The sequence below is a fragment of the Lutra lutra genome, chromosome 1 (genome assembly GCF_902655055.1).
Source record: "Lutra lutra chromosome 1, mLutLut1.2, whole genome shotgun sequence".
Lineage (NCBI taxonomy): Eukaryota > Metazoa > Chordata > Mammalia > Carnivora > Mustelidae > Lutra > Lutra lutra.
Window position 1 is genome coordinate 71141241 of NC_062278.1, and position 17885 is coordinate 71159125.

The window sequence follows — 17885 nt, forward strand, 5'->3', positions numbered from 1 at the left end:
TCTCTAATCCCACCCTCACTATCCGTTAATATAAGCTCATATTGACACATCATTTTTAATTTAAGTCCATAATTTACATTAGGATTCATTCTTTGCCTTTGTGGACATTCTTTCTTAAGAATGCTAAGCTTCTACTATAAGTTAACAAAATATTCAATAGGAATCTATGCTATAAATAAGAATATTTACGAAAATATTTTGCTAAATTCTTCAGCATTCTGAAAAAAAATTAAAAATTGTTTTAATAAAGAAAGTGAGGAAATTTTTATTATAGTTATAAACATATATTCTTATGAAGCAAAAAAACTTTAGTGGGAACTTGGGCTAATGAATGAGCTTAATGCAATATAAAGCACAGAGCAGTGCTTGGCACAAAGTAAAATCTCAATATATGCAAGCAATTGTCATCATTATAGTATACTTCTCATAGCTATAGAACTTATTTAAAGAGGGAGACCAAGTGATATATGGTACCTTTGAGAAGCTGAGGAAAAGTACTTTACAAAGTACAGGAACAGACGTTCCAAAAAAAAAAAGAAAATCCAGTCAAAATTAGGTCAAATTCATACAGATGTTAAAAACCACTCTCACATACTGGTGGAAGAAAATGCAACGAGAGGAAAAAGAGTCAAGAATCACATGAAAATAAAGATTTTAGGTACCTGTAATCTAGTAGCAATGACCTTCAAGATTATATTTGCTCGTCGAAGCTAAAACAATGATGTCATCATTCATATTCATGATCCTGTTGATAATGTAGCTTGCCAATTGGAAACCTTTATAGCTACCTAACATGCAGTGGGATTTAGTAAGTAAGGGTGAAATAGAGCAATAAAGTATCTCAGAACTGTAGTTAAGATTGACTTCTATTCCTTTTATTGGGGCCATTTCATTTTAATGACATCAGAATGTAATTGCTAAATCAGGTTGAGCACCTCCCACACTGGTAGTGCTAAAACTCTTAGACCAGAACATTGGGCATTTCTCACTATGATGGTTCTGTGTGCCTAACAGTATTCAACTAATTATCTTCTACATAATACACATACAATATTTGACCCAGACATGTGCACAGACACAGATTGTCACATAAACCTTGTAGATATAAATTAGAAAATTGATTGATTTGGTTTAGTTTCAAAGATGCCTGAATAATATGGATGAAATGTAAGTTAAAATTATCTTGATTCTTATAAGTCTGTCCTTACTAAATCCTAAGTAAGGTATTAAATCTCCCTACCAGTCTGGGAGTACAACATAGAAAATTCACCTAGAGCTTTGGTAATATACAGATTAGGATTCAGGAAGTCTGGGTTGAGACCTAAGACTACATTAATAAGCTCCAGGTATTCCTGATGCTCCTGCGGGTTGAAGGATGCGTTTTTTAAAGAAGATTTTATTTATTTATTTGACAGACAGAAATCACAAGTAGGCAGAGAGGCAGGCAGAGAGAGAGAGAGGAGGAAGCAGACTCCCTGCCAAGCAGAGAGCCTGATGCAGGGCTCAATTCCAAGACCATGAGATCATCACCTAAGCTGAAGGCAGAGGCCTAACCCACTGAGCCACCCAGGCGCCCAGAATGCATTTTAAGTTGCAATGGTGAGTGTAGCACACAAGCTCTGGAGTCAGTCACAACTTGGACGTTACTTAGGCAATCTGAGTTTCAGACTTCTTACTTAAAAAAATCGAACAATAGATGTATCTATTTCTTTGTTGTGAAGACTAAATGAGATGATAAATGCAGAATGGTAAGTTCAAAGCCAGGAACATAGAAAATGGACCAAAAAAGCTACCTCCTGTAACTTTTATTATTTCTACTACCCCTGTCAGTGAAAGGATATGCATTTCTCAAACTTCTTGTTAACTCATTGATTGACTTGGCAATACATTAACTCTTATTGACTCTTACTAAAAATGAGGGCATAACTAAGAAGTTAAGTCTACTAGGGAACATAAAACAAGGATGGAAGGGAACAGCATATGAGGTCCAAACTGTACTAGATTTAAAAGTCAAATGCAGAATGAGCCAAAAAAATGATAGGCATTCATAATAGCCTTTATTTCTCTAAATCTGTTCAATAACCATGCCCTGTCAGTTCCATCTCCCAATCTGCTCTCAGATCCAACCAAGTAGTCTCTGGGTTTAAACTAACAACACCTCCTAACTGCTTTCTTGCATACTACCTCAACCTCTTCTCATCCATTTTTATATTCTAGTCAGAGCAAACATTAAAAAAACAAACAAACAAACAAACAAAAAAACTCCCCCATTTAACACCCTGCAGCCTACAGAATCATGCCCAAACTTTCAACTAAAGTTTCAGGTTCATGGGCTAACTTTTCCCTCCCATACCTTTTTCTCCTTCTGTTTCCTGTCTATGGTCTGGCCTCCCTGGACAAAACGCAGGGCCGAAGTTCCATCTTGCTACTAGCTTTCTTCATGGTACTCTCTCTGCCTGTAATGGCTTCTCCCAGATTTTTGCCTGTCTTCCTCCTTTGAAATAAATGTTTAAGATCTCAGGTTAGCGTCATTTCCCCAGAAGCCTCTCCTGGTCCCCCAAGTGTGCTCCCATGATCCCTTCCACTTCCCTTGTCATAGCTCTTACCACAACAGACCCTTTCCTCAAGCAGATCCTCCAAGTCTATGATTACTTTGCACCATTTGCTTCTTGCTCACACTCACTGTAGTTGTGCTTTTGCCCCACTCGTAGACTGTTAAGATCTAGGCTACTTGGAACTGGGCCATTTTCTTACTCATCAAGACTGCTCAACTGCAACACTAAGAAAATAAAATGTTGAAAATGAAGCTATTTATAATATAATACAATATTCTTAGGACTAAATGAATAAAAGTTGTGCAAGACTCTCAGAGTGAAAACTTTCAGTCTTTATTGAATGGCATTAAGAAAACATAAAATGGAGATATCAAATTTTTTTTAAAGATTTTATTTATTATTTATTTGACAGAGAGAGATCACAAGTAGACAGAGAGGCAGGCAGAGAGAGAGAGAGAGAGAGAGAGAGAGAGAAAGGGAAGCAGGCTCCCTGTTGAGCAGAGAGCCCGATGTGGGACTCGATCCCAGGACCCTGAGATCATGACCTGAGCCGAAGGCAGCAGCTTAACCCACTGAGCCATCCAGGTGCCCGGAGATATCAAATTTTAAGAAGAAAAAGACAGTATTATATATATGGCAGATCTCTCTAAACTCATCTATGGATTTGATGTAATTCTAATCAAAATACCAACACAGCGAATCAAAAATTAATTAAGATTTTATAATAAGAGAATAAGATCCAAATAGTTATGATATATATGAAGAATAATGTAGGGGAGGAGGTAAGATTTATCCTATTAGATAAATCAAGAGTTAATTTCTAAAAGGCAATAATAATTAAAATAGTGTGGTATTGTCCTAAGGCTAGAGAAATTGGTCATGAAAAAGTCAGACAACAGTAAGCATTAATAAGGGTTTGGTGCAATGGAAATTCTTACACCTCTTAGTGGGGACATCACTTTGGAAAACAATTTGGTATTGCAAATTCCACTCCAAGTTCATTACTTAAAGGATCTTTTACTTGGGCCCCAGGGGTATTGTAAAAGAATATTCATAGACAGAAGCAACTCTGTCCATAGAATAATAGGTACTGTGTAGAATATTCATGTATTTGTATATTACCAATAAGAGTGAAAAACTATAGCTGAAAACCATAACATGGATGAATTTTAGAATAATTGTGAATGGGGAAAAAAAAAAGCAAATCGCTTGACAACAAAGACTGTGAAAATATTTTTATAAAGCTCAAAAAGAACACGAGAAAACTATAAAAAAAAATTCAGGGTAAGATTTTCCCCTGGGGATGGGAGGGAATGAAGAATAGGGAAGAACATACAGGTAAGTTTGAGAGTTTAGATAATGTAGTTTATGTTTTGGTGAAGAATTCATGGGCTTCTATTTTTAAGAAATTCTTCAAGACTCTGGAACTGTGTAATAAAATCCATGTGGCATTGTTCCTTAACCTTATTTCTTCTTAAACTATTCAAGCAAAGTGAATAAGTTGCCAAGATAAAGCTTTTGCCATCTCCAAAGCTACCCCTTTTCCAAAGCACCAATAGCCAAATGAATGTTCATGCAAACCAGGCTTGACATGACAGACCCTGACAAAGGAAGTATAACTATGAAAGAAACCCCCTCAGTAGAGATGTTGTTGCGTTTATAGTTAATCTGGCCATACTTCCACCTCTATATTCTCTGCATCACTGGTGGTAAAAAGAGCAACTGATGTTCTCAAATCAAATAAAACTTCTCCATAATTATCTGCTCTAGCTGGGCAAGGGCCAATTTTCCATGAATGTCCTTTAGTAACATAAAATATTAGTGAGCCAAGCTTTCTATCTTCTTTGAGCTTTACGTGTATTTTTCCATAAAAATTTTATATCCAAACACAGAGCATTAAAACATACTTCTTAGTAAGTCACTTAAGTCAACAGGCTAGGAATCCATTGTTACTGCTTCCAGAATATCAGGAAGCCTCACAGAGGAGGCCAAAGAGTTAAGGCGCTCTATGGTTGACTTGATTTTTCCGTCCTGTTTTCCTTTTGTAGCCATAGGTTTTATTCCAGGTTCTGAATCCCATTTGCTATGCAAGCTCTTAACTTGAAATCTCTGAAGATATTTTATAAGTCCTTCCTGTGGTAGATTATATACAAATATGACGACAATAATTTTTCCCATCCCTGTATGCATACACCTTTGTAATGTGACTTCACCATACCTCCCCATCAAGAGTTGAAGCCTATTTCCCCATGCCTTGAATCTTGGCTTGAATCTTGTGATAATCTGACCAATACAACATGTTAAAAGTGATATTGTGTGACTTCTGGACCTGGGCCTTAAGAAGTCTTTCATTTTTGTTCCTGTCATCTTGGCTTGCTGTCCTGAAACCACCAGGGAAAAAGACAAGGCTAGCCTACTAGGAGATGAGAGGCTCCATGAAATAGAGCTGAGTCCCCAGATCAGCTAGCCAGGAGTCAGAATCAGCCACCAGATATTTGAGTGAGCCCATTTTAAACCACCTGATCCCAGATGACTGTGCTCACAAAGGCGAGCCCAGACAAGAACCACAGAACTGCCCAGCTGAGTCCAACCCAAACTATTGAGCCACAAAATTATGAATAAAGTGGTTGTTGTCTTTAGCCACTAACTTTTGGGAGTGTTTTGTTACAAAGCAATAGATAACTGGTATACTTCCCTTATTTTTTTTAATCTTTTATCCAAATGGGGTGTGGTGATGGTGGAGAGAGAGAGAGAGTGTGTGGGTGTGTAAAAGCTTAGCCATGTTTTTACTATATAGCTCTTTCATCAGATTTTGAACACACAGAAAAATGTTTGATTCTGTGCTTGAGGGTACTGAAGAATAAAGGTAAACTGGATAATTCCAAGACCTGAATATTTCATTTAAAAATAATCCCATAGCTAGAATCTTTTAGTATAGATTCTTTAATAATGAGACTTCTCAGGTAAATTCTTTTTTCAGAAAGAATATGTTTCATTATTTTTATACATTTCTTTCTTTCATTAGTAGACATTTCTTTTTTCACCTTAACAGGCTAACATATTTTTTTCCCTCTACATGGCATTCAACATTACTTAATTTGGAGTTAGGTTTTATTTGCTTTCCTTTCTGATTCTTTCAGAATTTATTTTTCTTTGTCCTGTTCTGTCATTCTCATCCCTGACATCTGCTGAGGATATGATAGTAGAACTAGATTGGTGACTAATGCAAATATCCATATGGCTCTGACAACTCCTTTACCTCCAAGCTACCTTGCTGATGTTCTCCACAGTCTCCTCCGTTCTACCTTTTGTTTCTTTTTATCAAAAACTTCACTCTCCTCTCTGCTGCCATAATACAGTCCACGCATGCTGTGATATGGATATGAGAAACAACACTGCTAAGCAGCTTGGGCTATATTTGACAGATTGGAGATTATTTTTTCTTATTTGGCTGTGTCAGGGCAGTGGTATATTTTTCTCTTTGACACGAGTGACAGCTATTACTGTGCCAGCTGTGAATCCAGAGAATAAATGAATGCACAGAGGAGGCATGGGGCTTTCCAGGCTGACTCAACACAGCCTCCCTGAGCTCTGCTGTTTTGTAGCCTACTGAAAATGGAGTCTCAGAGAGCAGCAGCCTAGTTGGTGTCTCATGGGATGGGAAGAAAAACATGGTTGGGAGGGAGGGGAGGAGGGAGAGGAAAAGGAAGACAGAAGGTGGGGATAAATAAGAGAAGAGAAGAAAAATATAGGGCTTTGTGGCTGATAAGAATTAACCAGGGGATACTGGCAAGTACACTCTTGGCGCCTTTGCCTCCCTGCTACTGCCTGCCAAACTGAGTTGTTACTAAAACACACAAAGAGAAACAATAAAAGAATCAGTATTTCCCAGAAATGGAAGTAAGCAACATAATCAAGCAGAGTTTTGTAAATCTACTAAGTAGCTCCTTTTATTTTTTTTCTTGTATTTTCTTTTTAACATAATTGATATATGTGAGAGAATATATAGAAAATATATGCAAGTTATATAAATCACCTGAAAATATACTCCAATCCATGAGCCAGAATATTGCCAATAACTTCTTCCTTCTATGTGTTTCTTTCCATCCCATTCTTTTCCCTCTTTCCAAGTAATCACCACTTCCCTGAATTTTTGTTTTTAAATCCCTTCCTTACTACACAGACGCATATATGCCTTCTCACCCACATGCATGCATGCTTAAAACTGTTCAATCTTCATCACTTATGGGCATTATAAAAATGTTGTCATACTACATGTAGTCCTATGGGACTTGATTTATTGATCTCACATTAAGTTTCTGAGATTCATCCACACTATCATAAGCAACTTGATTTCATCTTTTTTTTTTTTTTTAACTGCTGGGTAATATCATGTTATGCAGGTTTATTTGCCCATTCTCTTTTTAGTGAAATACAGTTATTTCTAATTTTTTGCTATTGTGAACAATGCTGCTACAAATATTTTTATACATGTCTCCTAGTGCACATGTGCAAGTGGGTCCCTAAGGAAAATACTAAGAAACAGAGTTATAGACATACCAACATGAACAAAGTATAAAGAATATATTTATAAATTTATATACTCCTAGATATATACACTAGTAAATTTATGAAAGTTAAAAAGTAATAATAGGTAATCCTAAAGAAGAGTGTCCTTTTTGCCTTATCCTGTAAGATACAAAGATTTATAATGAAACTATAGCAATTAAGACAGTGAGATATTAGTGCTGAGATGGATTATACACCAAACAAGTAGAATTAAGGGTCTAGAAACAGAAGCCACAATACATAGTAAAAGAGGCATAGTGGATCCTGGGGAATGGCAGGACTAGATGATAAATGATGTTATCTATCCGAATAAGAAAAATTGGTTGTCTATTTTGTACCATATACAAAAAATCAGCTCCAGAAAATGAACCTACTGTAAAAGGCAAAACTCCAAAACACTTTAGAAGAAAACATACTTCTGCCTCTGGGGTAAGAAAGATTTATTAAGCAAAACACAAAAATGCTAACCTTTATAAAAGAAAAAAATTATAAATTTGACTACATTAAATTTCAGAAATTCTGTTCAATAAAAGATATCAAGAACGAACTCAATGCAAAAGACACAAAGTGGGAGAAAATATTTGCAACGTACTTGGAATATGGATTAACATATAAAGAAATATGGCAAATCAATGAAATGTGAAACAGGTAAAGAAAAATGGCAAATTAATGAAAATGTGACAGAACAATTTGCAGGAAAATGGAGAAAAATTTTGAGCAGGTTTCATATGAAAATATAAACAACTTCTTTAAGAATCAGGGAAATACAAATGAAGACCACAATATAATTCCATTTCAAACCTACTACATTGCCATAAATTAAGAGGAAACTGGTACAATTGCTTTGGAAAATGATCTGGCCTTATTCTGTAAAAATGAATGTTCATTTGTAGACCCTACCACCTGGCATTTCCACTCTTAGGTATGTATATGGAATGGCTACCAAGTCTAGGAACACAGACAAAACAGAATAACTAGTTTATTGTTATTATATATTATAATACATGATAAAATAATAGCATGCATATTTCCAGCCTTTATGACCACCCTGAATGCAGCCTAGAGACTTCTTCGGTTCTAATTAAATATGGCAATATGTAAAATCCTTCCTGTCCCAACTATCTCTGCTCAGGCTCTTGAAAACACATACTAGTTCTTTGTGTCTGGAAATCGAAATTCCCTAGAAAAACCGACTACATGTTGAAATCTATGCAGACCATCTCCCATGAAAAAAATCCATGGAGAATGTAAGGAGGTTCACTGCCTCCCCAATCTCTTTGTGTACTAACTCAGGGTCCATGTTTTCTGGGTTAAGAATTCTCTTCTGAGTCATTCTCTTTCCATGGCTAGAATTTAAGGAACTGAGGTGTGATTTGGCCTCCATCTAGGAACTATACCTGTTCAGGTTTTGATTTTAGATGAACAAATGTGTTCCTTTTCCAGGTATAGGAATCAGCATTTTGAGAATACTGACACTCACCATACTTTGTCCTAGTTAAGAACAGAGCAGTAGCAATTCCAGAACCAGTGCCAAGGGTACTTAAGCACAAAGGTACCCAGGTCAGGAGGCATGATGATACAAGAAGGCAGGGCAAGAGCTTCCATGAGGCCCCTTCACTCATATGTCTGATAGAAAGATAGGCCGAGTGTCAGGCTCAGTTTCCACCATGTCCATATAAGAAGCCTAATGGGAAAATCAATACTCCTGAGGAATGTTGATATGAATAATATAAACAACCTCACATTTAAGAATCCTGGTTATCCAGAGCAGGCTACCCAGAGTGCAGCAATTCTAATCAAGTAAAATGAATTCATATCATCACTCCAACTACCTCCATTAGGAAAAGACAGGTATCATTTCTACTTTGCAATTATATTTATAGCTCATTCTTAAATCTTCAGATTTTTAATAATTGTCAGCCATCATGATAAAATAAGAATGTGAAATAATTGAGGACATGGTTTGTCTGACATATATAGTTACTAATTGCAAAGCACTATAAAAACGTCAAGTGTCATATTAGGAAAAGGAGCAGGATAGGGAGAGTCTAAGATTGTGTGTTTTGAAGTGAGACTGGGTGTGCCATTGACTACCACTCACTTATTGTGCAATCTTGGGCAAATCTCAACCTCAGCATCCTTCCATGTAAAGTAAGGATAATAATACCTACCTTAGAGGGGTACTATGAGAATAAAATGAGACAATGTCTTTTAAAAGCATAGGCCAATGTCTGACATACAGGATGAGATATAAAAAGCAGGCTATTCTTAAAATTAACACCCCATTCTTCATTATTTAGATCCATGTCTCCTTTTCCAAGAATTTTTGAAATTATGGTATTTGTTTTAATCCCTCATTAACAGAAAAACTAAAAGAATATAATTCTCATTACTCTTAGAGAAGCATTTCTTGGAAGCTAATGAGTTCTAAGGACAAATGTATGTGCTAACAGTAAGCATTAGGTAAGTTGCCCTTGTGATGATACATCGGTATAATATACAAGGGTAGAGACATACAGCCAAAGATAAAGGAATATCTTCCAGAGATGGAGGAGATGAATAAAGAAATATTTTAAATATATGGGTTTTATTTCAAAAGAGATGTAGCTAAGATTTTTCTTAAGTGGTAAGTTGGGGAGGGGACCATAAAAGGTGGATAAATTCTTTAAGAACATTAAAAAATTAAAATTAAAATTTTTCTAAAGCTTCTCTGATTTTATTGCCAGAAGTGATATTGCTAAACTTTGTCATGAAATATAAAAGATGGTTTGCATCTGATTTCTAAAATGACATGAAGTTAATAAAACTTAATGCAGAATTCTTTTCATTCAAATAGACCCAGTGATCTCAATTCCTATAAAGCAACTGAGTTCAAATCTAAAGCCAACCTGTAGCTTGATTCAATCCAGTCCTTACCTACAGAAGACCACAGCCCACTAGCTGTTTCCATTCATGCCCCATTATCACTCTTCAGAGCCTTCACTTCTCATAAATCCCTGTTGCCGGGCTTCATTGCCATCTGTCAGCTGATTCTCCATCATTTCAGTTTCCACACTCTCTAACACTGCTCTACAAAACCTGCTCTCCAGCTTTGAATCTGACGCAATATTCCCCACACCCTCTACGACTAATGCACTTGATGGCATGGAAAATCCAACTATATATCCCTCTCCACTAAATGACTACTCAGAATCTACCTCCTCTACAAAATTATTCTCAGTACAATCTAGGACTTTCCTGAACCTCTTCTTCCGCCCATTTCATGCAAGTATATTTTCATAAACCCAGACATCCCTTTTTCCTCTTAAAAATGTGAGTTCATTTTGAGTGGGATTCCCAAATAAAAATTTTTCATATCTGTGAGAAATCGTATGGGCTAATGAAGAAACATGTGGTATGCAGTGAATATTAACTGATTTATTCAATTTTATTTTTTTGTTTAATGTCTTACATTTTATTTTTTAGTAATGATAATAAATGGAAGTAAAGCACATTTTTGGTATCGAGAATTTGACTCTGGAGCCAAACTATTTAGTTACTAATGCCAGCTCTATTACTTAAACTGTGTTCTCTCTAAATTTCAGCTGTCTCAACTGTTAAATGAGGGTAATGATAGTATCTACTTAATAGGATTATCTTGAGGATTAAATTAAATAATCCAAGTACTTTTAAAAAGGGCATATTACGTATCAAGCACTCAACGAATGTTTGTTGTGTTGTTCTTATTACTATTAATTTATCAGAAAATCATAACCAGTCATTTTTTAAGGTTTGAGGGTGTGTTTGAATGACTCGTACAATGAGGGTCACTAACTTGCATAAATGTCAGTTTGGCTTGAATTCAAGTTTGTGCCTTTCCTTCAGAAGTTCTGAAATTATATCCAGAGATCAAAATAAAATAAATAAAAATAAAATATAATAAATATAATATATTATAAAATAAATAAAAACAAAATAAAAATAAATTCTTGTTTCCCATCACACAGCACCTGAAACTATTTGACTTGCCAATACTCTCTTTATTTCTGCCCATAGGCCGAGTGTGAAGTCATCCATCACCTCCGAGGGGTTGAATACAATGGATACTCCAATTCCTGTCCCATTTGACTTCCTTGTGTTAGACACCATCTACCCTCCCTTTCCCTCTTCCTTTGACTTCCAGGCACATGTCCTGCTTATTTTCTTCCTATATCTTGGGCTCAATACTTCTTAGTCCCTTGTGGTTATCTCTTCCCTTTCTTCAGGATTGTGCTAATGCCCATGTAACTTCCTTCTCACTCCATACACTTGCCTTCAATTACCCCATTATCTCTCAGGATTTCAACATGTTGATGACTCCACCTCCATCTTTACTGCCACTGTCTCAGGCCAGGCCCTTATTGTTTCCAACCTAACTTATGGAAATTGCCTCTTAAATTGTCCCCTGGCTGCCATCTTTTCCCCACTTTAAAATTTCTCCTTTACACAACAACCAGAATGACCTTCCTGAAGTATAAATCTGACCTTGTCACCACCAAGCTAAAGCTCTTTAATGGTTTCCTTTACTTTGCTGGATAAGACCTTTAAATCTTAAAACTACCTATCCCTTCTATATTTTAATGACCACATTAAGAAGGCACCCTACAGATTTTCATTGTTGAGATTATACCAGTTCAAATAAAGCACATCATTCTAAAAGTTTTTCCAGGGCTATGCTTTTTATTCAAATCACTTTCCATCAAACATTATTGATTGCAGCCTTAAAATCAGAAGAGGTCATCAACTCCAGTAAATGAATTTTACCAAATCTCCTGAACTGAATTTTTTTTGGAAAGTCAATTATACACAATTATACACACATACACACACACACACACATACACACACACACTACATTGTTGCTCTTTTTCAAAAATAGGTTATAGAATTCTCATGATGGTGAAAGCATATTGTATAAATACATACACTTAAGTATACTTAAAATCAGTTAGACAAAAGAAACAGGGTAATAATGAAAAGTGACTATCCCAAAATTTAACAGCATTGTCCACAAGTTTAGAATTTAGATCCATTATACATTTCAGATCCTATTATAGAACTGCTAACAAGCCATATTTGCTAGAAACTGATGAACACCGTTCACACATCTCAGAGACTTCTGTCAATGTGTATGAACGAACAGTGTAGAGGAATGTACAGCAAATCCAAGAGAAATGGCTAAAGAAAGAGGGGATGATGGTGAGACCTGCTGAGTCAGGAGTCGAAGTCTGAATTATGTCCTGACCATGGCCCTACTTCATACACACAGACACACAGACACACACACGTACACACATGTACACACACACTTCTTAAGACAGCTAATTAGACTTTCAAAATGTTACTTTCTTCATCTTTAGAATAAGGTGCTTTAATCACACAAATCTCAAAGGCCCTTGCCAGCTTTGAAATTTGAATATTTAGTTACAGTATACCCACAGAATAGAACAGCTCTCCTCTAAACTATGCTTTGAGAAGGATAAAATCCATGCTTGCCTCTTAGTCACAGTTTAAAGACCTCTTAGGTGTCCAGACTTAGTGAGGTTCCTCAATCTATGTCCCTGCAAGTCTCCGCCTTCAAGTGTTAAAATCGTTAGCTTCCTCACTGCCCTAACTATGCTGGACGTTTTCATATGATGTAGCCTATCATTCTAGGCTGAAAGCAATAAAAATTTAACAGAGAATTCAACATAACTTAACCCCCTGCTTTCAGGTCCAAGTAATGATACTTTCTTAGTCTTCCAGTGACACACACTGAATACTTCATAAGGAAAGAGCTGGATAAGTGGCTAGCATGTGTTTTTAGCTTCAGTTACTTGCATTAGGGTTGTAACAGCTGTATGCAGTAAAATTCAAGGGTAGAGTTAGCTGTATCAGACAATTTAAGACATCTACACCATCATAGTCATAGCAGTTGGACATGTTTTCTGCAGTAGAGATTTAATGTACTAGTTAGGATTATAAGTGAATTGGATTGGCTTCACCATTTTGTATCATATTTTGCTTTGTGAAGAGCCATAGGCTTGAGTCTATATAGGTAGACTTGGGGGCTTAAACATAACCAACAAAATACAATGAGAATAAAACAAGGCTTCATTCTATAGTGTATCAACTGAAAAGCTATCCCAGCATTAAATAGCTCTGCTGATATGTGGAAATGTCTGTCTTAGACGGTGCTCTTGTAAACTTTCCCTTAGAGAGCAAACCCTTGACGTATAGCTACAATTGTACTCCTGTCAAATACAGGTAGGGTCCTGCAAAGTATATGAAAACAAGAATCCAGTTGCTCACCTGCATTATTAAGCAAAAAAAATGGGGGGGGGGTGCAATGTGCTTCACATAACTCAAGCCAAATTATCCACCTCCCCTAAGTCAGAAGTCCAAAGCTCACAGAGAAAATCCAGCAACCTAATTTCGGTTTGTTTTGATTTGAAGACATATAAGCCTTGGAACTGAGTCAGAGAAATGTGTGAAGATGTGATATTCAGAAAAAGGTAGACAATTCACCCAGTCAGTGTAAGTCCAGGAAGAGTGAGATTCCTCCCACATATCACTGGCCTCACAGCCACCTGGAACTTGAACTCTGAGCATCACTTACCCTATGACGATACAGGAGATGGCAGTTCCCAAGAAGGCATATGTTAAAATAGATCCTAAGTTTTGAAAAAAGTGTCTCTGGGGAGAAAAGAATATTTCATATAATGCATCCATATATTTTCTTAGTGTAACAGGAAATAAAAATAAAGGTAAGCACTTTCATAGCACCTCCCTTCCTTCACTATTTAGGCAAATTTTGTTTTTGAGCCTCAGTTCCTGGCTTTATCGTACAAATAAGGTTGAAACAATTTATACTGCAAAAGACAGAGTTTTCTCAAGGAAATGGGGGAACAAATACATCCAGAGAAATGACAGGGTAGAGATAAGAGCATGACTGCCAGAACTGGCTGGACCTGAAAGAGTGAGTAAAGAATTGGGGTAATGTCCATGGAGGACTCTGGAATGATTAACAGAAGACAAAGATTTTAAGAAATTTTACTGTCAGTGGAACCCTTTCAGTATTTTAAAAAGAGTACTCTAAAATATTTCAGTTGCCCTTTGACTTATTGGATCTCTAACTTATATTTCTTCTGAATGTAATGAAACAAAACTTTACCACCTACAACAATTTATTTTAACAAATCTCACAAAATAATGCCTAGTGTCGGGGCTAGGGATAAGGAAGGATCACATAAATTAATCCAGCCTTCTAAGTCTTCTCAAATGCTGGCTTGGGAAAACTCCCTTCCAGCTCTGTAAGTGGGAGCTGAGTAGTTAGAACTGACAGCAAGAGGGAGCCTGGAATACAGAAGAAAATCAGGTCTGTACTGAACAAGCCGCCTGGCTGCTGGAGCTGACAGGCTGAAGGGGTGAGAGCCCCAGGAGTCCATAGGGTGGGGTGTGGGCAGCAGAAATGCAATCATACTCCCTCTGCATCTCAAAATTCAGACACACCAGAGCCTCAATCTGTGGTACAGGAGATGCTAGCATTTAAACTTTTACGGGAATGACTAATCTATGAAAAGTGCACATTCAGGAGGTACCTAAATAATGTCAGGCAAGAGCACAGAAGCTACAAAACTGGACTTCCTTTCTATGAACATCAACAGCTGAGTATTAGCAAGACATGTCAAGTTTTCACCCTGATTGATAAACCCCACATCTCTCCAATTAACAGCTTATTCTTTGATTACAATCATCTAGAATAATATTGTCCAATGGAAATATAACACTAGCCACATATGTCATTTAAGATTTTTCTAGTAACCATATTAAAAGTAAAGTTTTTTAAAAAGGAAAATGATTTTGATAATGTATGTCTTATTTAACCCAATATATACAAAACATTATCATTTCTACATGAACTCAATATCAAACATAATGGAGATATTTTACATTCTTTTAAAATACTAAGTCTATTAAGTCCAATGCATATTGTACACTTAATGCACATCTTCATTCAAACTAGCCACATTTCAAGGGCTTAATGGCTGCATGTGGCTAATAATCAGTGTATTAGGTAGAGCAGATTCAGAAGAATTCTAAGTGTGTCAGATAGAAATCTGTATCACTTAATCTAAGATAATTATGTCCTTTTGAATTAAATAAACCCATAAAATAATTGTTTTTTCATTCGTGCTGGTACAATTCTCTACTTACTCATAAAAGAAGAAAATAATCACTGTATATTTACCTTCTTCAGGCTGTATCCTGCATGAAATATAATTGGTGGCAGTAAAACATTGAAGAAGATTTCTGGATCAAATGTCATCTGCCAGAAGAGATAAAAATGCAGTTAGGAAGATGCTCCTTTGAGTCACTAAAAAAATGTGCTTTAAAAGTACAGTTACAGTCATTTCTGCTAAGTTTGTAGGAGGTAATTAACATGCTATTAAATTAGCACAGATGAAAATAAGAAAAATGCAAACTTAGAAATTCATAAATGCAATAAAACTGTGGGGCAATATTTTAAATGTAAAGCCTATTTATTCTATAGCTAATAACAATTCAATAAAACCCCTCTGGGCAAAGAGAACTCTTCACATTTATTTTGGTTAGTTGTCTATTTATCACATTTCAGATGTTTTCATTCTATTTTTTCTGGTCCAAGAAATTTTCTGGCAGTACCCAAACATTTTAGCTTCTGACAAGAATATAGTTAAACTTTTCCCATATAAAACATTTCTAAAAATTTGGTTTTAGTTTTCTCTACTTTATCCCATTCAGGAGTTTGAAATATTTTCCAGATTTTGTGGAAAATTTATTTGAAAGTACAAATGGATTTTTCTAATATTTGTTTATTGGCTTTTACTTAAAGCCCAAAAAAGTTACTTGTTATGAAATATGGAGATTCTTTTTTTTAAATTTTTAAAAAGATTTTATTTATTTACTTGACAGAGATCACAAGTAGGCAGAGAGGCAGGCAGAGAGAGAGAGGAGGAAGCAGGCTCCCCGCAGAGCAGAGAGCCAGATGTGGGGCTCGATCCCAGGACCCTGGGATCAAGACCTGAGCAGAAGGCCGAGGCTTTAACTCACTGAGCCACGCACGCAGGCACCCCGAAATATGGCAATTCTTAAATCAAATATCCACTATTTACTGGGAAGTCTGAAATAAAGCTCCTCTAATCCTTAAAATCTCACTTAGACTCATCCTCTCCTTCTTTACCCGACTCCCCAAACACATACACAATGTCATTTATTATTCACCACTAGGGCCTTTTTACCATTATAGTACTCATCAAAATGTTTCAGATACATGGTTTCACAACTATAGTATTTAATTTTCCCTCCCTTTTTTGCCTTAATTCTAACTCATCTCAGAAGCTACTCTTCTCTGAAAACCACTACAATTTCCCCAGTTTCTTCTGTGCTCTTTTAGCACTTTGGACTCTCCTTCTCCCTTTCTGTAACAGCCCCTTTACATTACTCATGAAATACTTAGAAAGGGGTGGGTGCAGGAAGTAGGAGTTACCTAACTCAGCCAGGTCTAGTCTCATAAACTCATCCATTGATGCTAAAACTGCTTGTATCAATAAGCATTCAGGTCGATCAATTAGGGCTCATCCATAGCTCTCTGTCCCCGAGTTTCTTCATCTTTAGAATGAAGATAGTAATGTGATACTTAATTCTAAGGTTGTTATAAAAATTAAATCAATTAATATTTGTAAATCACTTGCAGCACTGCCTAATATCTAGTAAGCACTTTTAAGTATTTATTAGTAAAGAAAATAAAACATTTTTCAAGTTATACTATTTGAAGAAACTGCCCTATTGTTAGGAACCCTTGAGGGTTATGGCTATGTAAAATTTGGGCAAAGATACTACATTTCCTTCTAAGTTTGTTCTTTTTTCTAAGTTTATCTGATATACCATTATTGACCTATTTTTCTGAGGTCTCTTTGAAGGTATATCAGTTGCATATTTGAAAGTTTTTAGCAAAGAGATATATTTCTGAGTGTTGCAGGAATGAAACAAGGCAGCTGTGATCATCTGGAAGAAAAAAGTACAGTGGCACAAACATTTTGGACAGAAAATCCCTTGCCTCAGCAGTTTTTCCGCAAAAATCAGGTTAATCACTCAACCAGAACATTTCAATAATCAGAATGCCCCCTTCCCTGCATGCAGGTTAACTAATGTGCTATTGAATTATATTTTCTGGAGCAGCCAGATGAAACTGGCAGGCTGAGAATGGCATGCAGCAGACGAGGATTTATTTGTATATACAAAACAGATTTGTGTTCCTTTCAGACTTGCTATAAGCTTAGGAACTGCTAAATCAGAGTTCTGGGAGGAACTCCAAACCCAGACAATTTCTCAGAAATGGTTGGATCTGCTGCTGTACCAATCTCCAGATGGCGATTCCACATGTCATTTTCCTCAGATTTTGTGTTCAAATCATGGTCTTGGAGGTGGGACTATTTTTAAAGCCCAAACAATTAAAATTTTTCAATATAGTTTGAGGGGGAAAATCTAAGATAAGAGAAAACAGAAAGCTAAAAATATTTCAGCTAAAAATGTTAATTCTTTAAGATACAGAATTTAGTGATGCCTGAGTGGCTCAGTTGGCTAGGCAACTGCCTTCGGCTGAGGTCATGATCCTGGAGTCCTAGGATCCAGTCCTGCATCGGGCTCCCTGCTCAGCAGGGAATCTGCTCCTTCCTCTGACCCTCCCCCATCTCGTGCGCTCTCTCTCTCACTCTCTCAAAT

At 36.4% G+C, this 17885-nt stretch overlaps 1 protein-coding gene across 4 annotated transcripts in view; it reads right to left on the reverse strand.

Annotated features, from left to right (window-relative positions):
• SLC9A9 (solute carrier family 9 member A9) overlaps positions 1-17885 on the reverse strand; it is a 577794-nt gene that overhangs the window by 512394 nt on the left and 47515 nt on the right. For all 4 annotated transcript variants that reach the window (XM_047727082.1, XM_047727072.1, XM_047727098.1 and 1 more), the window contains exons 3-4: positions 15373-15450; positions 13741-13817 (exon numbers count right to left, since the gene is read on the reverse strand). In XM_047727082.1, coding sequence (XP_047583038.1) covers positions 13741-13817; positions 15373-15450 — 155 coding nt within the window. The remainder of the gene's footprint in view (positions 1-13740; positions 13818-15372; positions 15451-17885) is intronic.